Source organism: Emys orbicularis, chromosome 24 (assembly GCF_028017835.1).
Source record: "Emys orbicularis isolate rEmyOrb1 chromosome 24, rEmyOrb1.hap1, whole genome shotgun sequence".
NCBI lineage: Eukaryota > Metazoa > Chordata > Testudines > Emydidae > Emys > Emys orbicularis.
In genome coordinates, this window is record NC_088706.1 from 16119085 (window position 1) to 16146292 (window position 27208).

General features: G+C 43.2%; 1 protein-coding gene across 1 annotated transcript in view; it reads right to left on the reverse strand.

Annotated features, from left to right (window-relative positions):
• Positions 1-27208, reverse strand: part of INSR (insulin receptor) — an 87065-nt gene that overhangs the window by 23953 nt on the left and 35904 nt on the right. Inside the window, exons 2-5 of the mRNA XM_065422398.1 lie at positions 6069-6384; positions 3052-3197; positions 2497-2641; positions 2045-2259 (exon numbers count right to left, since the gene is read on the reverse strand). Of these exons, the coding sequence (XP_065278470.1) occupies positions 2045-2259; positions 2497-2641; positions 3052-3197; positions 6069-6384 (822 nt within the window). The remainder of the gene's footprint in view (positions 1-2044; positions 2260-2496; positions 2642-3051; positions 3198-6068; positions 6385-27208) is intronic.

Consider the following 27208-nt stretch of genomic DNA (forward strand, 5'->3'; position numbering starts at 1 on the left):
CTTAGAGCTGGAAAGAACTGTATATTTTAGATTACAGTTGTAAAATGGTAGGATTGTGAACAATCCAATGGACTTATTGATTGGTTTGCTCAACATATCCAGTTTACAGGTTCTCTGTTCAGTGAGATGTCTGTTGTCAAATCTACCTACTAGTACTTGCTTAAACAGTGCAGATAACTTGGGTCAGAAACAACTGACACTCTTGTAAAAATTCTTATAAAAGAAACTGTACTTACATGAGCTGGTGTTGAGAATAAAAAGCATTAAAGCGAGAACCGGAGATAGGACTTTTTGCTTAACATTGCATCAGTGATACAGCACATGCTTGCTATGGTGACACACCTAGCTACTATTGTGGAGACAAAAATGAGCCAGGCTGAGCAGCAGAAAAATGGAGGAAAAAGCAAAGCTGAACTGATTTTAATAAGCCAAATCTAGTGAAGAATCCAATGTTTACAACTGGACTGTCTACAGAATGGAGACCCAGGAGAACCCATAGTCAATTATTTAAAGCGATAAAGAAATAAAGCTGCCTCAATCCTAGATAGACAGACATCTAAAGCCTAAATGGGTTAAAATTCATGCTAGTCTGCAGAGACAAGACCAATGAAATGGTTTGTGAAGCTGCTCTAGCTTCTGCCTCCACTGTGATGAAATGCCCAGTCCTGCCAGGGAAGAGCAGGGTCCCATTGCAGAGAAGAACATGAACGACAGAAGCCATTGCAAGGCGAGAAGGCTTACAGTCTATTATTTCCAAGGGACCCAGGAAGGATAAACTGTGAAGCATTGATTGGATTTGCCATCCCTGCAGTAGCTGCACGAGGGAGGAAGGCTGTTAAGTTTGCTGGTGCTTAGTCCAGAAAAAACAATGGATTTTTTTTTTTATAAAGAGGATGCTGCCAATTTGAAAACTAGACTTGAATCAAACAAAAAGCCAAACACATCCGCAATGGGTAGTTTGGGGCAGACGTGAGGAGGAGCAAACCACAGCTGAGCCCACCAGAGGTAGCACTGGGAGGGACGAGGGCTGCTTGAAAGACAAACTGGACAGCCTGCCTGGCAGCTTTGCACCACGAGTCTCTCACAACCACACAAGAGCACAGTTTGGGCCCCAGATCCAGTCTCTCACTCCCTGGGCCAGCAGAGGCAGCGCCCTCTGGCTCTGGGAAAAGCCCACTGCTGCTCTTTGGCTGGAGAGGGGATAGGAATCCTGCAGAGGCAGCACCCTCAGATCCAGTTCACTCTGCCTCACCTAAGGCTGGAGTGGGTCTGAGAGGCTTGACTGGCACCCGTTGTGCCCTGCTCAACCATGGGAAAGCCTGTTTGAGTGGCATCTTTGGCTGGGAACAGGGTGAGATGCTGGCTCTGAGCACTCAGGCTAAGGCCTGGGAATGCTGCTGGAGGCAAAGCTGCCCCCTCTGTATTCCTTAGCTCTGTTGACATGGGACCTTCCTTATTATTACTTGAAAGGAAACTGCCAGCCTTTAAAAATAAGTCACATTTCTGCTTCAAAAGTTTCTCCGACTGTTGTCACAGCAACCGCTCCAGACGAACTGAGCAGAAATACTCTCTCCTTTTCAGTTTATTTTGCAGCATTTGTTCATTGTCACCACTTCCCATCGCACAGAGAAAGGAGACAATTAAACATGTGCACAGCAGCAGGGCCCAGATGCCCCACTCAGGATCGAGGCTGTGGCATGTGACGCGCTGCGCAAAGACACAAGGCTGACCAGACCCTGCCTGAAGAACTCCGAGTCAAAGAGTGGGAGGGGGAAGGGCACCACAAAATGTTGTGGGGAAAAACCGTATAACCACAAAAGCTGGCAGGGGGCCTCCAGGGCAGAGATCAGACCTGAAACTACTTTTAACTCGTGGCAAGTTGAGAGTGTCCCTTCAGCTAGCTTACAGAGTAACTGATGTGCCTGGGGCTTTACACAGAGAGCACCAGGGCAGTCCCTGCCCTGAGAACTTCACAAGACAGACAAGGAGGTTAGCAAGAGGGTGCATACGGCACAGATCTCTTCACATTATGAAGCTTCCTTACAAGAGGCTTGGTCGCCATTTGTCTTCTGGGCTATGTCATTCCTCTCCTGACGTCCCTTAGTCCCAGAGATCTCCTCCATCTTGTGGATTTCTGACAAGCAGAGTTTGGGGTTATAATGAAAGAAGAGCTTCCCCCTTGCTATGCTGAGGTTGTGTTTGCTCCAGTCCCAGAGCTGGCGCAGGTTCTGATTGTCGAGGGCATAGAAGGAGTAATTCCTGTGAGAAGAGACAGAATGGAAGAGGATGGGTTCATTATTAAACTGGCTTTTCTCATGCACTAATCCAGACATCACATGAAAGTTCCCCACACAGAGTATCATAAGGACAGGCTGCAACTATGGGCAGACAGCAATTAAACACACGTTTAAAAATAATTTGCTAACATTTTCCTGATGACTTACATTGGCCCCCAATATGTAATAACAGACTGAAGCATCTTATATAAAAACTCACCCAGCTTCTAACGTCTCCCCTTTAATCAGATGTAGCTTACGAAAAAAAGAAAGAGAAACCAAGGCATAGGAGCGGCGAATTTTTAGGTAACCTGAGATTTCTTCAATCAAGCCAAGATTCGCTTCAAGCTCAGCTGCTATGTTATCTGGGGAGAGGGAAACAATAGGTTTAGGCTCTCTGATACCATGGTGATGAGCACTGTACCAGATCCCATTATTGTTCTAAAAGATCTGCTCTGGGAATTATTCTGGAACAGTTCTATGGCCTGTGTTATACAGGAGGGTCAGTGATCCCTTCTAGCCTTCAATCTATGAAACTTAATTTACGTTTCGATAACTACATAGAGGGATTAATTCCTGAATCACTGTGGGGCTGAAGCACGCTTTCTGCAAACAAATTCTCCGCATTCAAAGCTTTAAAAGCCCTGCAGAGATCTCAGGCTCAATGGACACTGCCTCATTGTCTTTTTTGACATGCAGTTCTCTCTCCCTACTGTCATGCTTTTCCACATTCTGCAAGTTCTCCCTGATGCAGCTCATAAGATGCAGAGCTTACTTCCTCCACGGATGTTTATGACTAAACTTCCATTAATGATGGTGCAGCCACGAAGCTCCTGTGCAGATGTCACTGAATCAATTATCTTCTCTTTGCCGTAGTCACAAACCTTCGGACAGGGCCCTGCACATGGAGAACAGTGCAGGCTGAAAAACAAGAGAGTGCAGAAGATATATGACAGATGTTTTTGCAGAGCATAAACTGGGGCTTCTCCATCAGAATTCATACATGCAGGGTAATCAGTTGAAAACGCAACAGTATTTTGACAATATGCTGAGCAGCTTACTTGCATCACACATAATACCTGGCTCTAAACAGCCTCACATAACACTTGAATATTCCTAAAAATCAGTTTTTTCTTCGTTGAAGTCCCAGCACTGGAATACAAGATATTGTGACAGAGGACAATTTCTCCTCACCAGTCTGAGGATCAAAACCAGAATGAGAGATCTGATAAAGAAAGAATCATCTAATGGTCTAAGCAGCTTTGATTTTAATTCAACAATGAATCATAGGACTGGAAGGGAATTTGAGGGGTCATCTAATCCAGTCCCCGGCACTCATCTCAGGATTAAGTATTATCTAGAGCAGTGGTTCTCAAAGCCGGTCTGCCACTTGTTCAGGGAAAGCCCCTGGCGGGCCGGGCCGGTTTGTTTACCTGCCGCGTCTGCAGGTTTGGCCGATCGCGGCTCCCACTGGTCACAGTTTGCCGCTCCAGGCCAATGGGGGCTGCGGGAAGGGCGGCCAGCACATCCCTCGGCCTGCGCCGCTTCCCGCAGCCCACATTGGCCTGGAGCGGCGAACCACGGCCAGTGGGAGCCGCGATCGGCCAAACCTGCAGACGCGGCAGGTAAACAAACCGTCCCGTCCCGTCAGGGGCTTTCCCTGAACAAGCGGCGGACCGGCTTTGAGAACCAGTGATCTAAGCAGCTTTGATTTTAATTCAACAATGAATCATAGGACTGGAAGGGACCTTGAGAGGTCATCTAATCCAGTCCCCAACACTCATCTCAGGATTAGGTATTATCTAGAGCATCCCTTATCAGAGGGCTAGCCGTGTTAGTCTGGATCTGTAAAAAGCAACAAAGAGTCCTGTGGCACCTTATAGACTAACAGATGTACTGGAGCATAAGCTTTCGTGGGTGAATACCCACTTCATCAGATGCATCAAGTGTTTGTCTAACCTGCTCTTAAAAATCTCCAATGATGGAGATTCCATTACCTCCATCAATTTATTCCAGTGCTTAACCACCCGGACAGTTAGGAAGTTTTTCCTAATGTCCAACCTAAACGACCCTTCTGCAATTTAAGACCATTGCTTCTTGTCCTATGCAATTTAAGCCCACAATTAACCAGCCAACCTCCCAGAGAAATCCAAATGAGAGAACTCATAGCACTGAACTGTTCCTCTACTAAGATGAAATTCCTATGGTGACAAAGGAAAGAAGACAGCTACTTTTCTTCTCACCTAGGCATGTCTGCATGCTGAGCTCCAACTCAAATGGTATTTATTGGAGAAAAAATATTGTAAAGATCTTCCAGAACCAACAGCTCTCTGTTCCCTCTTGCTAATATGCCAGATCCTGAACTTTTTAAGCCCATGGCTTTTCAAAGTCATTCACATGAAGGGGAAAATGATTCTTTGTGAGGACAAGATTGTAGCTCCTGCTCTTAGGGTTAATTAATGCTATTTGTAAGAGATTAATTTTACCCAACAGCAAGAAAGCCAGGCACATCCTTCATCTTAAAGTAGTTAACCAAACAGATAATTCATGAACAGGACGCAGGACCTTTCCTAGGATTTCTCTATCAACAGCTGGAAGGCAGTTCACAGAACTATATTTAAAAAAGGTAAACAGATTTATATTGATGTGTTTTGGACATAGGAGACTGTTTTTTTAATGGCAGTAAAAAGACAAGATGTTCTTGCAGTTATGACACCAGCACCGACTTCCAGTATAATTCAGAGGAAAACTGTCATCTCCTCTAGGAAAAGCACCAGGACATTGTGAGCAAGTCCCAGTGGTAGAAGGACTAGTTGAGCAGGGGCGGGCAAGAGGAGGACCTTGCTGTTACACAAGCAATGCAGAGCCCACTTTTGGGGCTGTTGGTTCACATGTTTGAAATACAAAACAGGAAATAGACTCAAAAATCCAGCCTTAGCATGAATTCCCTGATTTGTTAATCAAGGAGCAAATGTACATGAACACAAAACTACAGATATTCACAGGAAATCTGACTCATCACAATATGTAATTTTATTGTGGGAGAAACAAGGTTTTCTGCGATCAACAGCATATAACTATGTACATTATTTTATTCTTTTGTCCTTAAAGCCCTAAGAATAGTCAGAAAGACTGTATCCTCTCTTCTGCACACGCAATACTTGTTTGTTACATTGTCCCTTTATCATAGTATGATGAGATTGCCTACAATGCCATATGGCCCATCCACAACGGCTATTAAACTATATCTCCAACAGCTGGAGATGGGCCATTAAATGGGGGGCTTTAAGTTACTACAGAGAATTCTTTCCCAGGTGCCTGGCGGGTTGGTTTTGGGGTCTAACTGACTGCCATATTTGGGGTTGGGAAAGAATTTCGCCCCAGATCAAATTGGCAGAGACCCTGGGATTTTTTGCCTTCCTCTGCAGCATGGGGCACAGGCCAGTTGCTGGTCTGAAGTACAGTAAATGGTGGATTCTCTGTAATTTGAAGTCTTTAAATCAAGATTTGAGGACGTCAGTAACTCAGCCGGAGGTTATGGGCCTATTTCAGGAGTGGGTGGGTGAGGTTCTGTGACCTGCGATGTATTGCAGGAGGTCAGACTAGCTGATCATGATGGTCCCTTCTGGCCTTACAGACTATGAATCAATAAGACGCAACACTGGAGTTGTTTCTCAATCAAGGAATAGAATACAAACCCTATGCTACAGCAAGTGTGTGTGTCTAAATAAGTGTGATACACAACTGACAACTCAAGCAACAACACTGGGCAACAACATGGACATCACTTACTTGCTGGAGTTCATGATGTATCCCGATGGGCACTCATGAACACACTCATTGTTGTGAATAACATGGCACCCCGATTCCCTGGCATTTTTGCACTTGTTGTGCAGCTCCTGGCAGAAGCTGAAGGTCACGCAACGCCACCCCTCGAAGCGGTAGTACTTGGCTGGACAGGTCTCCACACACTTGCCATCAAGGTAAAAGTTACGGCAAGCCACACACTTCTCAGGATTGTTGCGCTCCGAGCAGTTGCCTAGGCATTCGCTGTGACAGCAGTGACCATCAGAGGTGCAGCCTTGTGACTTACAAGCAGATGGACAAACTGCAAAGACAAAAATGAAAAACACCTGAGCACTTGTTGAGAGCCTGCTGATATAAGGCCCCAAAGTCCCTTCGCTGCACAGCATCATCCCCCCAGCTTTGCAACTTCAGGCTTGTCTACATGGTGGGGTAATGTACACTACAGGCGTGCGATTTCTAAAGCACATTAACTGGAATGTGTAGACTCTTCAAACCGTACTATGTTAAAGCACAGTAGGGAAGTTCTAGTGCACATTGCAGGGTCTGCACATACTTGTTAGTGCACAACACGTTTGTTTGCTTTAGAAATCACATGCCTGTAGTGCACACTGCTCCTCAGTGAAGACAAGCTCTTAGTTTCTGTAGCGACACCTGCTCAGAAGCTGAATTGGATGTCTGATTACCTCCACTTGCCAGTTCCAAATACCAGGCTTTCACCCATGCTGCTACATGGAGGTGGCATCTTCTACCTCTGTACATTCACCTTGACAACTTATTGGTCCTATTTAAATGTAGGTTTAAAGCAGATTTTTCTAGTTCTTAATCTCAGTTTTATTTTTCTAGAACATGTTCTACGTACAGCACGTTGGGGCTCACAAGAAGTGCTTTTATGACTTTGCAATATCAAATCCCAGGTGGTAATGGATAATGAATGATAAGCCTCATACAGTAAGAGCTTTCAGACCTTGGGATAACCAATGTGAATGATCAGATTCCAGTTCCTCAGTCCACTAAACTAAATGGAGCTCCTTACAACTCACTCAAAAGGAAGCTCCTAATGATGATGCAGCAAATAATTTATTTGCAATGATCCTTTAGTTTAGTCCTTGGCATTAGCTGGATATTCTCAATGGTCTCTTAGCTTTATACTAACCTGTCATGATCTTTGCTGGGGGAAAAAGAGGAGGGGAAACTGACAGGCCTGAGGTCCTAGAAGAAGGGTACCCAATATAAATACTTCAACATTCTCCCCAAAGAACCCAAGAAGAAGGGAACCCACAAGTGTTACTGCTTGTGGTTTTCATGGTTTGTTTTTTTTAATTATCCACTACTCAGTGCTTCACAATACTCGTTAACGAGTGGTTTGGGTTTTGTACCAGAAACCACACAGCAATATAGCCCGGAGCAAATACCATAACTAAAGCTGAGTGACAAACTGCGGGGCCATTGAGAAAACCGAAAAGTGCTAAAGGAAAGTACCTTTCTGCCACTTCACTCAGTGTTTGCGTAGGACTTTCAGGTTTAGTCCTACTATTAATGTTAGATTGAGGAGTAAATCAAATGCAATTACTTCATTCAAAACACAGCCAATGAACTTCAGTTCAGAATGTTATAATGAAAGTCTGAAAACAACTCTAACAGAGTGAGCATAATAAACCAAACATAAACAGCTTTGATCCAGTGTGGCGAATAAAATAACAGTAGGCAAGATTTAAGGACAGGGATGCAGCATGGGTGGGAGTAGAGTTAATTGTAGGATAACAAATACCATTTGGACTATAATGTATTGCCAAGCATCCAATCAGAATATGATCCTATTCTCACTGGAGTCAATGGACATTTTGCCCACGGGGAACGGGTTCTGGGCCTTTGGTCTGAGGGTGCATTTGGTGGCATCTGTAGAACTGGTTCTCACTGCCACTCTCTAAGAAATCTTTAGTTGAACTCTGTCGTCTATGGAGACCAGACCAGGTAACTCTGTACCTCACTAGCCACTGACTCATACAGCTGGCCTCACTTTCTGCCAAAAATGGCCACATAGTCACTTTTTCCTTTTCCTCTCTTGTCCAGTTCCCTAATTAGTCAGAGGAGCAGCTCCTGTCCTCACCATGTCCCCCCAGGACAGTCGCCCATCATATAGCTAGCCCACTGCTTCTTCATGGAAGCGCAGGACCCCCTCACTAGACCTTATTTTAAAACTAGTGAAATATACACACATTGGTCATCTGACAAAGGGCTCTTGGCCAAGTGGCTGAAACCCAACAATCAACCTAGTGTAAAATTCTTAGAATCTAGAGCATTTTTGCATTCAGATTTTTGTGGGTTTTTTTTTTTATAGCCACTATGTGGTAAAGACAAACTATTTGTGCTGGGCCAACCTACAGATAGAGAAAGAGTCAAGCTGTATTTACACTTACAATTTGCATAAACCTTCCCTGAACAGATAAAATACTTCACTTGCAAACACGACTTTCAATATTAAACACTCAAGGGATAAGCATATCTGCAGGTGTAAAACGCCACAGGGCTCACATGGCAGTTCTTGCAACCCAGCACCACTGTTAGCAACAGGCAGCCACACAAGACTCTGCCCACAACGGGACTTGAAACCTTGTGGGAAATAATTTTCTAAACCCTGTTATGGTAGCATGCTTTGCCTCCACAATGCCAGTTACAAGCAGTGGCTTGAGCCCTGCCAGAGGGCACAGTTTTGGTACGTTGTTGCCTGGGAAGAAAAAAAAAAATCCCATCCAAATGGTGCAAGAGTTATGCTATATGTAAGTGTGGGTTCAAAACGTGAATGTGTAGCAGAAGCAAGGGTCCAGTCAGCATAGTTTGCGCTCTGTACGCCTAGGGGAGAAATCAACATGGCTTGTGCCTTCACTACAGATACAATCATCTCAACTACAACATGTGTCCATTCTGTAGACCAGATGGAACCTCAAACATGTCCTTCAACTATACTAAAACCTTGGACGCATCCAAGGCTTTCACATGATCTGGAGCAAGCTTAGGTTCCATCTACACTGCAAGACTGAACCATGTTTTAACCCTACTGGTATAGGGTCTCTCCCACAACACATTTGTATTTGTAGTGCAGACAGAATCCCTTAGCACCCAGAGCTCAGTTTTCTGGATGTTAGGCACGAACATAGAAAGTGCAAACTGGGGGAGTACCAGACACACCTATGTGCAGAGACTATAATACTATTTTTAACATACATTTTCCTAATTTGCTCAAACAGATGAATACTAGAATATGGCTTAGTTTTGTTCAATGAAATTAGCAGTATCTAGGCTCAACAGTACAATATGCCATTGATGCTTTTATAATGGGATCACCACTTGTTAGGAAGAAGGTATGATATTGCAGAATTAAGGGCATTACAGGAATTTAATGCCTTTCTTGGAAGTTTCTAGTATTATCCATGGCCAGAGAATCATAGAAATGTAGGACAGGAAGGGACCTTGATAGGTCATCCAGTCCAGTCCTCTGCACTATATTATCTATCCCTGATAGGTGTTTGTTTAACCTGTTCTTTAAACCTCTAATGATGGGGATTCCACTTCTAGTCCTGTCTTCAGAGGATAAGGAAAGCAATTTAATCACCCTCCTCTATATAACAAGTTTTTACAAACTTGAAGACTTATTTCCCACCTCAGACTTCTCTTCTCCAGACTAAACAAATCAAATTTTTTTCACTCAATCTTTCCCCAGAAGATGGACCACTGGTCTGTTCCAGTCTGGCAAGTCTTACGTTCAGCCATTAGAGGTCTAAAATTTGAATTCTAATGATCACAAAGCTAATTTTAATCTCTTACATATACGACTGTTCCATGCAGCCTGGTCAAGAGAACATTTTTTCCTGCATCTCCTAGACTCAGCCTCAGCATGCACAAAACTGAGCTCATGCAACTGAAAGCCCCCCACGATTCATCTTCTAAACAGTTTGGGAAATATAGCGAAGATCCATAGGAACATGGGAACTGCCAGGCTGAATCAAGCTAGGGTACATCTACCCCAATACCAGTTGCTTCAGAGAAAGATGTAAGAAATCCTGCATTAGCCAGTTATAGGATAGCCTCACCCCAGGAAAAGTTTCCTCATAACCCCAATTAGCTAGGGGGTGGCTTATGCCCCTAGCCGGAAGGCTTCTATCCCTCAAAAAAAAAAAAAAAACCTCTTAATTTTAATATTTACTATAACTACTCTAGGTTTTCTTGCTATTCATATACAGATATAAGCCCTTTTTCAATCCTGCTGGCCTCGATGATGTCTTAGATCTGTAAATCCAACAGGCTAGGTGGGTGTTGTGTGAAAGAGTATTATTTCCTTCTATCCATTCTGAATTTGCTGCCTTTCCAATGTCCCCTTGCGCTATACTACTCGTTATTTTGTACATGTATCACATATCCTGTCTAAGAAAAACAATTCCAGTCATTTCAGTCTCTCCCCAACATGAGAGGCTCCTAATCATTCTTGTGACCCATCAGAACCCCCTCTATTTCTGCTACAATTTCCATAACAAATGGTTTAATGACAAACATTAATGTCCTGCCCTGAGAGCAAGGGACTGGACTAGATGACCTCTCGAGGTCCCTTCCCGTCCTACACTTCTCTGATTCTATGAAACACTCAGTACAAATCTTCCCTGCTGCCAAGGCACTTTATTGCCTTCACAACATTAACCAGCTAAGGAAACAATTTCCAGACAGCCACTCCACCCTCACTTTTCTCTAGGCAAGATTTCACCCTCCTCAGACAGGGCTAGTTCACTATTCAGACCTTTACCTCTCTCATCATTAAGCTGATATAGCTTGAACTTCAAATTATCCTTATAATGGAAATACAATGTCCCTCCCATACATCCCAGGCAGAGTGCAATGAATGTATAGTTGCAAGAGCAGGACTTGCATGGTATTGCACGCCATTTTCACACTGACACAAACTAGTGAGCTCAACACTCAGACCTAGTACTTGGTCGTTTAGGGTCCTTTGTTTTCTTCCAGGAAAGGTACAAGTAAGAGAGCCCTGCGCAGATACAAAAATTTGGATCCACATCCAATCCACAAAATTGTTAAACAATACAACTGCATCTGTGGATCCAGATATTTGTGGCTATCCATGTATTTGAAAGGCTCTAAGTATGAGCAAGTCCCAGGGGTAGGGTGACCAGAGGGCAAGTGTGGAAAATCGGGATGGGGTGAGGGGTAATAGGCGCCTATATAAGACAAAGCCCCGAATATCGGGACTGTCCCTATAAAATCGGGACATCTGGTCACCTTTCCCAGGGGCGACAGGAGACAGGCCACTTTCCTGGATTCCTCTCACGTAGGCCTCCTGACTTTCACTATAAAAGTTCTAACATTTTGGACAAAGGTTATCTAGTTTACTCCAAAATACATTTTAATCCCACCCTAACCCCTGGAAGAACCTCGTGTATAAAAATATTTTCATGGAGGTGTTTTGCCCCCAGCTTAGAAGGAAATATCAGGACTAAGCATGGCGAGAATGAAACCAACACCTGCACACTGTGTATTCTGGATCCAGAGTAATTTGTGAATGTGTAACGACTGTGAAGAGTAACTACTGCATATGCTGAAGCTTCTACACAAACTGCAAATATCAAGAAAATCGAGCACTGTATTTATAGAATAAAGGCTTCAGACACACATTCTTTAATACACCTGTGAAGTTCAAGTAAGAACATGTATGAAAACCACAAGTTGCACGATTTACAGCCCTCATGTAGGACACTAAAAATAGCCAGTCAAGCCATTTATTTTAGTTTTTCTGTGCCAAATCCCTGTATGCCAGTCTCAGGAGAGAAAAGAATTTTAAGAACATAAAACCGGCCATACTGGGTCAGACCAAAGGTCCATCTAGCCCAGTATCCTGTCTTCCGACAGTGGCCAATTGCCAGGTGCCGCAGAGGGAATGAACAGAACAGGTAATAATCAAGTGATTCATTCCCTGTCGCTCATTCCCAGCTTCTGGCAAACAGAAGCTAGGGACACCATCCCTCCCATCCTGGCTAATATCTATTGATGGACCTATCCTCCATGAACGTATCTAGTTGTTTTTTGAGCTCTGTTATAGTCTTGGCCTTCACAACATCCTCTGGCGAAGAGTTCCACAAGTTGACTGTGCATTGTGTGAAGAAATACTTCCTTTTGTTTGTTTTAAACCTGCTGCCTATTAATTTTAATTGGTGACCCCTAGTTCTTGTGGTATGAGAAGGAGTAAATAGCACTTCCTTATTTACTTTCTCCACACCAGTCCTGATTTTATAGACCTCAATCATATCCCCCCTTAGTAGTCTCTTTTCCAAACTGAAAAGTTCCAGTCTTATGAATCTCTCCTCATATGGAAACTGTTCCATACACCTAATCATTTTTGTTGCTCTTTTCTGAACCTTTCCCAATTCCAATACATCTTTTTTGAGATGGGGCAACCACGTCTGCATGCAGTATTTAAGATGTGGGCATACTATGGATTTATATAGAGGCAATATGATATTTTGTCTTATTATCTATCCCTTTCTTAATGATGCCCAACATTCTGTTTGCTTTTTTGACTGCCGTTGCACATTGAGTGGATGTTTTCAGAGAACTATCCACAATGACTCAAAGATCTCTTTCTTGAGTGATGCCAGCTAAATTAGACCACATCATTTTATATGTATAATTGGGATTATGTTTTCCAATGTGCATTACTTTGCATTTATCAACACTGAATTTCATCTGCCATTTTGTTGCCCAGTAACCCAGTTTTGAGAGATCCTTTTGTAGCTCTTCGCAGTCTGCCTGGGACTTAACTATCTTGAGTAGTTTTGTATCGTCTGCAAATTTTACCAACTCACTGTTTACCCATTTTTCCAGATCATTTATGAATATGTTGAATTGGCCTGATCCCAGTACAGACCCCTGGGGGACACCACTATTTACCTCTCTCCATTCTGAAAACTGACCATTTATTCCTACCCTTAGTTTCCTATCTTTTGACCAGTTACCAATCCATGAGAGGACCTTCCCTCTTATCCCATGACAGCTTATTTTGCTTAATTTTGCAGATAATTCTCTCAGAGAACACTAGAGTGACATAATATATAGTTTACCAACTAAAACTAACTGGATAACCATAGAAGAATGCTATTAATTATATTTAAACTGAACTTTCAGTTTAGTTGATCATTCAAACCTTGCCAAATCCAGTGTTCGTTGATGTCAGTAAAACAGCCCTAGAGAGCTGTTGCTTTCACAAGTGTGTGGCTACTGCTACAAAGACTCACGTAAGAAACTTAAAAAGGAGTAACAGGTGACTGCTTCCATTGTTGTGTGACTGGAAACTTTGCACACACACACACACAAAATGGGAAAAGAAATTTCACATCTAATTTAATAGTTTTGTTTCCTACAGAACTGTAGAACATTCACCAGTTCATTATTCTGGCTTCAAAGCCACAGATTTCAGAATGATTCAGTATGAAGGCAATGATTTGTAAGTAATGCTCTAGGCCTATAAACTATCAGAATACTTTGCATAATTGCTTTATTTTTTTCTAGGTGAAGAACTACATGGAGTTTTTTTGCCATCAGTGAATCATCTTCCTTTCAGCACTTAAGGGGGGAAAAGCAATAAACAAAAAACTTCTAGTTAATGCTCAAAGTATGGAAAGAGAAATGCACAGGTCTGCTCAGCTCTGCAGCCACACTTCCCATCAAAGTCAATGAGGCAGAGGGAAAGAAGGCCGGACCAAATATCTTTTAAATTGAACAGTTCACCCACATACTTTTAAGTAGCAGTTAAGTATAGTAAATTGATACTCCGACTTAAAATACAGAAAAATACAGAAATGTGGGTTCACTTTTTTTTTTTTTTTTTTTTAAATGGAGATATCCTATCTCCTAGAACTGGAAGGGACCTTGAAAGGTCATCGAGTCCAGCCCCCTGCCTTCACTAGCAGGACCAAGTACTGATTTTGCCCCAGATCCCTAAGTGGCCCCCTCAAGGATTGAACCCTGGGTTTAGCAGGCCAATGCTCAAACCACTGAGCTATCCCTCCTCCTCCTCCTTCCTTTTACATTAGCAAAGTTTTTGCACTCCTAGAGCAATAACGCTTATTTTATTAACTTGATACTTAGAAGTGGTAATTAAGTTGAGTAGCCAAACAAACAAAAACAACTTGCAGTTGATCCTTTATATTGGGCTAAACATAAAAATAAACTGGGAAGCTTGCAAAAAGACATGCTCACATAATTCCTCATCAGCCCACAAACACAGAACGTGGTCCAGCAACAGATGTTGTGGCAGAGGGTTAATTCAGAGCTTATAATTAAATAGCGCAATATGGTAGATCAAAAGGAGACCTATGCTTAAAAAATGAGCAAACAACCTGGAACTGGCACTAAATGAACTACTCTGGCAACCACTACAAAAACCAAACCAGCAGTTTACTGAAAATATTGCCAACAGAAGTAAATCAACAGAAAAGTCCAGAGCTCAGTCCCAAAATCTCACAACAAAACCTATCAATTCTATAGCCATCAAATGTGAAAACTGGATAAAAGAGGAAAGTCTGTCTGTTTCATTCATCTCTCACCATGCTTGGCAGCTTAATGCTCTTGGTGCAGAAACTAGAAGGCAGGTATATAGCTCTCCATTCCATTTTTAAGCTCCACGCATACTGGTTCAGAGTAAGATACATCACACAGAATTACTAGCAAACAAAAACCTAAGCCAGACTTTACAACATTAAAATCCCCAGAATGGAAAAGGGGTGGAAACAAGGAATTTTGATTTGAATTAATCCAATTTAAAGCTCAGATTTTAATCATGATTTAAATCAGCAAACAGGAAACCTTAATTTAAATAATCTATTTTAATCACACTATGCATGTATGTAAGAGAGGAGTATGACGGCTCAGAGCTCCGGTATGAAACTGCAGAAAAGCCTGAGAGTCTCTGGATTAAGTTTAGAAGTGTGAGCAACAAGGGTGATGTCGTGGTGAAAGTCTGCTATAGACCACCAGACCAGGGGGATGAGGTGGACGAGGCTTTCTTCCGGCAACTAGCAGAAGTTACTAAATCGCAGGCCCTGGTTCTCATGGGAGACTTTAATCACCCTGATATCTGCTGGGAGAGCAATACAGCGGAGCACAGACAATCCAGGAAGTTTTTGGAAAGTGTAGGGGACAATTTCCTGGTGCAAGTGCTGGAGGAACCAACTAGGGGCAGAGCTCTTCTAGACCTGCTGCTCACAAACCAGGAAGAATTAGTAGGGGAAGCAAAAGTGGATGAGAACCTGGGCGGCAGTGACCATGAGATGGTCGAGTTCAGGATCCTGACACAAGGAAGAAAGGAGAGCAGCAGAATACAGACCCTGGACTTCAGAAAAGCAGACTTTGACTCCCTCAGGGAACTGATGGGCAGGATCCCCTGGGAGAATAACATGAGGGGGAAAGGAGTCCAGGAAAGCCGGCTGTATTTTAAAGAATCCTTATTGAGGATGCAGGAAAAACCCATCCTGATGTGTAGAAAGAATAGTAAATATGGCAGGCGACCAGCTTGGCTTAACAGTGAAATCCTTGCTGATCTTAAATGCAAAAAAGAAGCTTACAAGAAGTGCAAGATTGGACAAATGACCAGGGAGGAGTATAAAAATATTGCTCAGGCATGCAGGAGTGAAATCAGGAAGGCCAAATCACACTTGGAGTTGCAGCTAGCAAGAGATGTTAAGAGTAACAAGAAGGGTTTCTTCAGGTATGTTAGCAACAAGAAGAAAGTCAAGGAAAGTGTGGGCCCCTTACTGAATGAGGGAGGCAACCTAGTGACAGAGGATGTGGAAAAAGCTAATGTACTCAATGCTTTTTTTGCCTCTGTCTTCACAAACAAGGTCAGCTCCCAGACTGCTGCACTGGGCAGCACAGCATGGGGAGGAGGTGACCAGCCCTCTGTGGAGAAAGAAGTGGTTCGGGACTATTTAGAAAAACTGGACAAGCACAAGTCCATGGGGCCGGATGCGCTGCATCCGAGGGTGCTAAAGGAGTTGGCGGATGTGATTGCAGAGCCATTGGCCATTATCTTTGAAAACTCATGGCGATCAGGGGAGGTCCCGGATGACTGGAAAAAGGCTAATGTAGTGCCCATCTTTAAAAAAGGGAAGAAGGAGGATCCGGGGAACTACAGGCCAGTCAGCCTCACCTCAGTCCCTGGAAAAATCATGGAGAAGGTCCTCAAGGAATCAATTCTGAAGCATTTAGAGGAGAGGAAAGTGATCAGGAACAGTCAGCATGGATTCACCAAGGGCAAGTCATGCCTGACTAACCTAATTGCCTTCTATGAGGAGATAACTGGGTCTGTGGATGAGGGGAAAGCAGTGGATGTGTTATTCCTTGACTTTAGCAAAGCTTTTGATACAGTCTCCCACAGTATTCTTGCCAGCAAGTTAAAGAAGTATGGACTGGATGAATGGACTGTAAAGGTGGATAGAAAGCTGGCTAGATCATTGGGCTCAACGGGTAGTGATCAACGGCTCCATGTCTAGTTGGCAGCCGGTTTCAAGTGGAGTGCTGGGGCCGGTTTTGTTCAATATCTTCATTAATGATCTGGAGGATGGCGTGGACTGCACTCTCAGCAAGTTTGCGATGACACTAAACTGGGAGGAGTGGTAGATACGCTGGAGAGTAGGGATAGGATACAGAGGGACCTAGACAAATTAGAGGATTGGGCCAAAAGAAACCTGATGAGGTTCAACAAGGACAAGTGCAGAGTCCTGCACTTAGGACGGAAGGATCCCAGTCACTGTTACAGACTAGGGACCGAATGGCTAGGAAGCAGTTCTGCAGAAAAGGACCTAGGGGTTACAGTGGACGAGAAGCTGGATATGAGTCAACAGTGTGCCCTTGTTGCCAAGAAGGCTAACGGCATTTGGGCTGTATAAGTAGGGGCATTGCCAGCAGATCGAGGGACGTGATCATTCCCCTCTATTCGACATTGGTGAGGCCTCACCTGGAGTACTGTGTCCAGTTTTGGGCCCCACACTACAAGAAGGATGTGGAAAAATTGGAAAGAGTCCAGCGAAGGGCAACAAAAATGATTAGGGGGCTGGAGCACATGACTTATGAAGAGAGGCTGAGGGAACTGGGATTGTTTAGTCTGCAGAAGAGAAGAATGAGGGGGGATTTGATAGCTGCTTTCAACTACCTGAAAGGGGGTTCCAAAGAGGATGGATCTAGACTGTTCTCAGTGATACCTGATGACAGAACAAGGAGTAATGGTCTCAAGTTGCAGTGGGGGAGGTTTAGGTTGGATATTAGGAAAAACTTTTTCATTAGGAGGGTGGTGAAGCACTGGAATGGGTTACCTAGGGAGGTGGTGGAATCTCCTTCCTTAGAGGTTTTTAAGGTCAGGCTTGACAAAGCCCTGGCTGGGATGATTTAGTTGGGAATTGGTCCTGCTTTGAGCAGGGGGTTGGACTAGATGACCTCCTGAGGTCCCTTCCAACCCTGATATTCTATGATTTATATGTTTTACTTATTTTCCTAACGAAGAGTTGATTCTCATTGGTTGGTAATCATTAAAACATGTTGATTTGCAACTAAATACAGCCTTTACGCTAATTTTGGTGCTTCATTTTTGTTAACAAGGACATACTACATCTATAAACATTTACTTAAGCAATTATATAGCTTAACTTACATTTATTCAGATTCTCAATTTTTCCATTTTATATTATGTTAGAAATCAGTGAACGACACGTTGCCTGTTCACTAGTTGATTTTTTACTTACAATTGTGTCAAGTTCCATGGAAATTCAATTTAAAATGCACAAAAACTGGATTTTATTTTTTAATTAAACAAAACCACCTTAGATGTACTGGATACACAAGAATAAAGTTAATCAAAACATGTTTTGCATTAAAAGCTAATTTATTTGTTTAAAAAAAAAGTATTATCTGTAGTTAATAAACTTAATTGATTGTTTCTGGTCACCATGTTCAAGACTTTAGCAGATCTCATTCTCTCACATCTAGTTTTTATTCAGAGACCGGATGAGGAAAACAAGCTTTCCTGCTTTTTTCAATTCCCACCTGATTTCTTAACTTTGAACGAACTCATTATTGAGATGAACTAGTTGAATAAACTGAAATGAAGAAAATATTCTCTCTGCACCTACAGGAAAGGCTATGGCTGTTAAAAGCTGGTTTAGAATTTCAATGAACTCTGGTTTCCAATGCTGAGCCAGTGACTTCCACCAGTTCATTGGTCTGACTTTCTTTAAAATTTGGCAGCAAACATAGAATCATAGAACTGGAAGGGACCTTGAGAGGTCATCTAGTCCAGTCCCTTGCACTCATGGCAAGACCAAGTATTATCCAGACCATCCCTGACAGGTGTTTGTCTAACCTGCTCTTAAAAATCCCCAATGGAGATTCCACAACCTCTCTAGGCAATTTATTCCAATGCTTAACCACCCTGACAGTTAGGAAGTTTTTCCTAGTGTCCAATCTAAACCTCCTTTGCTGCAATTTAAGCCCATTGCTTCTTGTCCTATCCTCAAAGGTTAAGAAGAACAATGCTTCTCCCTTCTCCTTGTAACAACCTTTTATGAACTTGAAAACTATTATGTCCCCTCTCAGTCTTCTCTTTTCCAGACTAAACAAAGCCAATTTTTTCAACCTTCCCTCATAGGTCATGTTTTCTAGACCTTTAATCATTTTGTTGCTCATATACTGCTAAATATTATTTTTTGCATTTAATTTAAATGATTTAATAAATTATAAGTAGTTTAGGCCTTAACATAACCTGTCAATATCATATTTAATTTTAAATGTGTTTTTTAATAAACCTGTATTTCATTTAAATTTTAAAAAATAATAAAAAAATTTAAAAAATCATTTACTTATCAACTTGGGTGGAAAGGAGCTTTTTTTGTAGGTGGGAGGCTGGCAGAGTCCTTATCTGAATGGCTGATTTAATGCTAATGTGATTTTGTTGTAGTGTTCATTATGCTTTAGGGTACTAAAGCCTTATATACACATCTTTATTAATTATTATTATTATTATTTAAATACAAAGAAATACAAGTAAAAATAAAGTGTTTGCGGACTAAAGCTTTGGGTAATTAAGGTGGTTCTCCATGATATTTTATGCAGTCATCAACTCTTTCGTACATTTTCAGACTTTGTTATTTTAAATAACTCCAAGAGGAAGTGGAATTGCTAATTTATGAGCATAAATTTGATCTAGCCAGTATTACTGAACCTTCGTGCAATGATTCCCATGACTGGAATGTTGAAACTAATGTTTATTTAGGAAGGATTGAGTGGGCACAAAGGGAGGGGGAGTGGCACTCTGTCAAAAAATGGCATACCTGTTTCCAAGTCACAGATAACTCAGAAGAAAATGATCTTGAATGCTTATGGATCAATGTCCTACCAGATAAAGCACAAGATGGGGTATCTGTTGGTGTCCGCTATAGACAACAAAATCACACTAGGAAACAGGATGACAGGCTCCTTACACACCTGTGTGTAAATTGTAGGGGGGGGAAAGCTGCATGGTCATGAAGGACTTCAATTTTTGTGACATACAGTGGACGTCTCATGCGGTCAGTAGTAAAACATCCTTGGAATTCTAAATATTATAGCTGACAATTTCTTAACTCTAGAAGTGTTGCATCCGACACAGGGGAGTTTTATATTAGACCTGGTCTTCACAGATAGAGAGGAAATGATCACAGAAGTAAAAATTGATGGTAACTTAAAGTATGTCTACACTGCAATAAAACACCCGCATTGAGTTCCAGAGCATGGGCTCCAGGATGAACCCAAACATCTACACTACAATTTTATAGCCCTGCAAGCCCTGGTCCCACAAGCCCGAATCAGCTGACACAGGCCAGCTGCAGGCGTTTTATTGTTGTGTAGGCACACCCTTAGGGGCAAGTGATCACGACTTGATCACATTTATGATGTGCAAACAGAATAAAGTCCAGACTAGTGATATTACATACTTAGTGCTTTAAAAAGACCAAATTTCAAAAAGCTGAAAACAGTTAGGAGCCAAATTAGTTGAGAGGAAGAATTTAATCAGAAAAATGTGAATGATAATTGGGACTTGTTTAAGAACACTTTACTAGATGCCCCCCAAAAATCATAATCCCACAATCAAGGAACAAGGGCATATTGGTTTAAAAAATGACCTGGTTTTAGAGAGGAAGTAAAGCCAGCAATAAAATGTATAACAAATAGAAGAAAAGGGAAGTTGTAAGTAATGAATATAAATCAGAAGCTAAGAAGGGTAGAAAACTGACAAAGAAAGCAAAGAGACACAAGGAAAGATTTATAGCCAGCAGAGATAAGGACAATAAGGAGTTTAAGAATATTAGAAATAAAAAGATTCCTAACAATGGTATTGGTCCTGGAAAAGGTAAGATTATCCGTACTAATGGAGAAAAGGCAGAAATGTTCAATAAATATTTCTGTTCTGCATCTGGGAAAAACAGGTGTAGTTACATCATAGGATAACACACTTTCCATTCCACTAGTATCTCAGGAGCATGTTAAACAACAGCTAGTAAAGTTAGACATTTTTAAATCAGCAGGTCTGGACAACTTGCATCCAAAAGTTTTAAATAAGCTGGCTGGGAAGCTTGCTGACTGTTCATGTTGATTTTCATTAGTTCTTGGAACGCTGGGGAAGTTCCAGATGACTCGAAGAAAGCTAATGTTGTGCTATTATCTTAAAAGGGCAAACAGGATGACCCTGGTAATTATAGGCCTGTCAGTCTGACATTGACCCTGGGCAAGATAATGTACCGTCTCATATGGGACTCTATTAATAAAGAATTAAAAAGGAGGGTAATATAATTAATGCCAGTCAACATGGGTTTATGGAAAATAGAGCCTATCAAACTAACTTGCTATCCTTTTTTTGCTGAGATTATAAATTTGATTGATAAATGTAATAATGTTGATATAATGCATTTAGCCTTCTCTAAGACATTTGACTCTGTTCTGTATGACACTGATTAAAAACTAGAGATAAAATTAACATGGGACACATTAAATGCATTCACAGCTGGCTAACTGATAGGTCTCAAAATGTAAGCGTAAATGGAGAATCGTCAAACAGGTGTGTTTCTAGTGGGGTCCCCCAGAGACTGGTTTTTGGCCCTATGCTATTTAATATTTTTAATCTATGACCTGGAAGATCATTTTGTTCATCATTGATAAAGTTTTCAGATGACACAAAAATTGGGGGAGTGATAAATAATGAATGGGACAGGCTAAAGCTAACAATATGGGTTTTAATATGGCTAAATGTAATGTATAGATTTAGGAACAAAGAATGTAGGTCATACTTACAGGATTGGGGATTCTAACCTGGGAAGCAGTGATTCTCAAAAAGATTTGGGAGCCATGGTGGATAATCAGAAGAACACAAGTTCCCAGTATAACACTATGGCCAAAGGGGCTAATGCGATCCTTGGATGCATAAAAAGGGGAATCTCGAGAAGGAGTAGAAAGGTTATTTTACTTCTGTATTTGGCACTTGTGCAACCACTGCTGGAATACTGTGTCCTCCTCTGGTGTCCACAATTCAAGAAGGATGTTGATAAATCAGAAAGAGTGTTCAGAGAAGAGCCACAAGTATTAGGAAACATGCCATATAGTGATTGAGGTCCTTGAGTCTATTTAGTTTAACAAAGAGAAGGTTAAAGGGTGACTAGATTACAGTCTATAAATATCTTACATGAGGAACAAACTTTTAATAATGGGTTCTTCAATCTAACACAGAATGGCTGGAAGTTGAAGCTAGACAAATTCAAACTGAAAACAAGGCGTACATTTTTAAACAGTGAGTAATTAATCATTGGAACTGCTTACACCACACATCATGGTGGATGCTCCATCACTGACATGATTTAAATCAAGATGTGATGTTTTTCTAAAGGACTGGTTCCAGGAACCATTGTGGGAAAGTTCTATGGTTTGTGTTATACAAGAGAACAGACTAGATGATCACAGTGGTCCCTTCTGGCCTTGGAACCTGTGAATTTTAATAAATGCTTTTTAAATAGTCACTGGAATTTCACAACAAGGGTCACGGGGGCATGAATGATAAGAAGCACATAGGAAGAAGTTAAGAGGCAATACGAGGTAACATTAAGGGAAGTCTGTTTAATTTATAGGCACTTGTGTAAGTGATCTTCACCATGTACCTCAGCACCTCACAGAACAATAGATTAAGTCTGAACATCCTGTGAGATGGGGTGTGTGTGACAGGTTGGATCACAGAAACCCCCTTGGGAGCTGCCACCTAATGTACCAAAACTACCTCTGCTCCTGTTTTCCCTGCCAGCTCAGGACTCCAGCACCCTGTCTTGCTGAGCCAGACACTCCCATCTGCTCCAACAAAGACCCAGGGTCTGAATTACTTGCCCCAAAGCTGCAGGTTTATCTGAAAACAGCTCACAGAAGTGTGCTTGTCTTTAGCACTCAGATGCCCAACTCCCAATGGGGTCTAAACTCAAATAAATCCGTTTTACCCTGTATAAAGCTTATGCAGGGTAAACTCATAATTTGTTCACCCTCTAGAACACTGATAGAGAAATATGCACAGTTGTTTGTTACCCCAGGTATTAACACATACTCTGAGTTAATTAATAAGTAAAAAGTGATTTTATTAAATACAGAAAGTAGGATTTAATTGGTTCCAAGTAGTAACAGACAGAACAAAGTAAGTCACCAAGCAAAATAAAATAAAATGCGCAAATTTATGTCTAATCAAACTAAATACAGATAAGATCCTCACCAGTTCCAGAATGCTCTCTTTTACGGGCTAATCTCCTTTTAGCCTGGGTCCAGCAATCACTCACACCCCCTGTAGTTACTGTCCTTTGTTCCAGTTTCCTTCAAGTATGGGGGGGGTGGGGGAAGAGACAAAATGGCAGGATCTCCCAGGGGTTTAAATAGACTTTCTCTTGTGGGTGGAGAACCCCTCCTCACCCTGTGTAGAATCCAGTCACAAAATGGAGATTCGGAATCACATGGGCAAGTCACACGCCCATGCATGACTCAGGACTTGCAGGTAGCAGCCATTACCCACATGCTACCTTGAACATCCTCAGGTAGACTTCTTATGTGGATTGGAGTCTTCCAAGCTCTTTTGTCTGTTAAGTGCTTCCTGATTGAGCACTTAATTTGCACATTCCTTTCCCAAGAAGTGACCAAATGTTCTAACTAAGGCTACTTAGAAATCAAGCAATTATACAGCCAATGTTCATAACTTTGAACACACACCTGGTGCCTGCATACAACTAGGATGAACATAACCAGTAGATCATAACCTTTACATAGATATGTTACATGGCATATGTAGCAAAACCCTATTCCAGTTATATCATACATACATTTATGAGCACACCCCCCCATAAAGCCTTATGGGTACACTGTCACAGGGTGTTCCTCCAGAGGAATGGAGGCACAGAGAAGTGATTTCCTAGGCCACACGGGAAGTCTTGGCAGAGTGGGAATTGAACCCAGATCTCCTTTCTAGGGGCGTACACCTGCCAAGGAACATACAGTAAAATGCCATTATGCAGATTCTGTGCAGCGTTAGGCTACCAGATGGAGGTGTGGTCTAGCCTACAGTGGAAGGAGGCCAGACCAAGAGCGCCATCACCAGTGTGAAAATGCTCAAGCTGAACAGAGGAAAATAACTTAAGCTAAGGCTATCTGAACAGCATCAGATTCCAGCAAGCCAGTAACACAAGCTGTTGATCCACCAAGGGATCAGAAAAGTCCTAGACGCACACAAGGTATGAAGGTGTCTTCACACTAATCACACTGTGCTCTCACCTACATGGGTGTGTTGCGTATTCACTTACACCCTACTGCAATCACCTACAGCAGCAAGCATATGAGCAGGCAGCCATTCTGGTGGGATTTCTGTGCAGAGCTAGAAAGCATATGCTTGGGTTTTTCCAACCAAGGCCTGCGTATTATGTGCATGTTTTGTACACGAATGATGGGGCATTGTGGAGTAAGCCACAATTATCAATAGCGTCCTGTACTGCATTTCTGCAGGTTTGGCTCTTTCCATATGTGCCCTCCACCAACTACACAAAGAGGTATCAATAATTCCCTATATCAGGGATCGGCAATCTTTGGCACGCAGCCTGTCAGGGAAAGCCACTGGTGGGCCGGGACGGTTTGTTTACCTGCAGCATCTGCAGGTTCAGCTGATCGCAGCTCCCACTGGCCGTGGTTTGCCATTTCAGGCCAATGTAGGCTGTGGGAAGCGGCGTGGGCCGAGGGACTTGGTGGCCGCTGCTTCCCGCAGCCTCCATTGGCCGGGGACGGCGAACCACCAGCGGCTTTCCCTGACTGGCCGTGTGCCAAAGGTTGCCGATCCCTGTCCTATATCTACACTGCAATCTTATGGACTGGCATACTCACACTAGGTCTAACCTAGCTAGCACAGCTAGGGTTACTACCTGGCTGGTATTTGACAGGCCTGGATGTTTTTTTATGGATTTGCCAGTTGCCAGAAAAAATAATTTAATCTGCCAGGGTTTTATTATGTGGGTCTAAAGATTTGCATTATCATCACAATACACTGGGATAGCTAATGTTAAAAGTTTGTGTCAAACTAAAGATGCTGCTACAGTGTTCCCACTTCCGTAAATTAAATAACAGATCAAACCTGCTGAAAACACAGCAGCTGTCTGCCTATCAACAGGCAATCGCACCACGCATGTGCGTGAAAGAGGGTTTGAGTCACGCGAGAGTGAGGAGAAGTGCGAGGCATATTAAATAATGGAAGACCAGGACAAAGATGCGATTGATCCTACTACACCCTCAGGGGGGGAAAAAACAAAACAAAACAAAAAAACAACCTCGCATCAGAAACTGCACATTCAGTGACAACTGGCTAAATGGAAGAGTCTACAAAGACCGTCTGGCAAAACGTGTTGATAAAACAAACACCCGTTTGTTATCAATGATGTTATCAATCTTCTCTATACGGGTTATCGCTCTAGATACTATAAGTGGCTGCTGAAGGTGGAGGATTGCGGAGCTGCCTTGTGGTTGGTGATTGGGGTTGTGGCAGGCTTGTCTGGGGCAGGGGGAGTGCTGGGTCTTTTTTTGCATGTCAAAAGATGGTAACCCTAAGCACAGCTATCAATAGCAATGAGATGCGGCAGCACAGGCTTCAGCACAGCCTAGCAACATGGATACCTACCCGGGGCCTTTGCTGTGCTTCTACAGGCCTCGCTGAAGCGCCTGCTGCTGTGTCTTCATTGCTATTTTTAAGCCTCACTAGATTAGTGCCAGTGCGAGTATGCCAGCCCATGCTGCAAGCACACCTCTGACTGCAGCGTAGCGTACCCTAAAAGACAGCTAGTGACATTAGAGGAAGTTTACCGCATCTTCAATTCCTGCCCTTATTAAATATACTCCTAAAAAGCTGGACAGAGCCATAGAAAACAAAAAAAGCAAAAGTCAGGATATATTGGATAGGTTCTATCAAGAAGAGAAGAGGCTATTTCCCGTGTGTGTGTGTCTGTGTGCGCGTGCGCACGCTCCTGCTGGAGGCTGGTGATATACAGGAGGTCCAACTAGTAGTCCCTTCTGCCTTAAACTCTGACACTATCATGAAACATCAGGGTTTGAACTATGAAGCTCCCAAGAGATTCTAAAAGACTAATGTTCAGTGCAGCAAGGACTTCATGCATCAGGCAGATAATTGTGAGAGAACAAGCCCAAATACAGAACACACAGGACTGTTAATGACAATGCACCTGGCATGTATTTTAGAATATGCCACACAAGGTTTTTATATTTGTAATAGAAACCAGGACTCCAAATTCCTATGCTTATTTTTTATGGCTTATGAATTTGGCTGCAAATAGTCACAGAGCAGAAACTGGTTTAAGTTCTCCGCTCTGGAGATTTCTCTAAATATAAATTTAGCTGTTTTGAAGCAGAAGGGAAGAAGGAGCATTAATAAAAACTGGTAGTAAATGCTGTTCACACTTCTATAAACAGCACTGAACAAAGGAAGGCAGCCAGGACAACTCTTATTTTATTAGGCATTTATTTGGGAAAGGGACTGTTTACTATGTGCTTGTACTAGCACCTAGCATAGTGGTCCCTGACCAGGTTAGCCACAATACAAATGCTTAGGGTTCCAGGTGTCCGGTTTTTTTACCAGAACGCCCTGTCGAAAAGGGACCCTGACGGCTCTGGTCAGCACTGCTGACTGGGCCGTTAAAAGTAAGGGTCAGTAGCGCAGGCAGGCTCCCTACCTGGCTCCGCGTGGCTCCCAGCATCTTCCTCTGGCTCCTAGGTGGAGGAACGGCCACGGGGGCGCAGCACGCTACCCCTGCCCCCAGCGCCAGCTCACCTGCTCCCATTGGCCAGCAACCGTGGCCAATGGGAGCTGAGGGGGCGGTGCCTGCAGGCACGGGCAGCGCAGACAGCCAAGTGGTTGCGCCTCTGCTTAGGAGCCGGAGGGAGATGCTGGCAGCTTCACAGGAGCTCCCCGAGGTGAGCACCGCCTGGAGCCTGCACCCCCCCACCCCCAAACACCGGCCCCACCCCAGAGCCCGCACCCTCAGCCAGAGCCCTCATCCACCCCCAGCACCCCATCCCCCTTCCGCACCTCAAACCCTGGCCCCACCCCAGAGCCCATACCCTCAGCTGTAGCCCTCACCCCCACCCCTCAATCCCCTACCCCATCCCGGATCCCGCACCCTGAACCCCTCATTTCTGGCCCCACCCCAGAGCCCATACCCCCCCACACCCCAACACCCCTGCCTCAGTCCAGAGCCCTCTCCTGCACCCCAAACCCTTACCCCAGCCTGCAGCCCTCTCCTGCACCCCGCACTCCTCATCTCTGGTCCCACCCCAGAGCCCATACCCGCAGCCCTCACCACCACTCCTCCCCCCCTGCACCTCAATCCCCTGCCCCAGCCCAGTGAAAATGAGTGAGTGAGCGAGGTAGGGGAGAGAGAGTGATGGAGGGAGGGGGATGGAGTGAGCGCGGGTGTGGCCTCAGAAAGGGGCAGGGCAGAAAGTGGGGCAAGGGTGTTTGGTTTTCTGCAAATAGA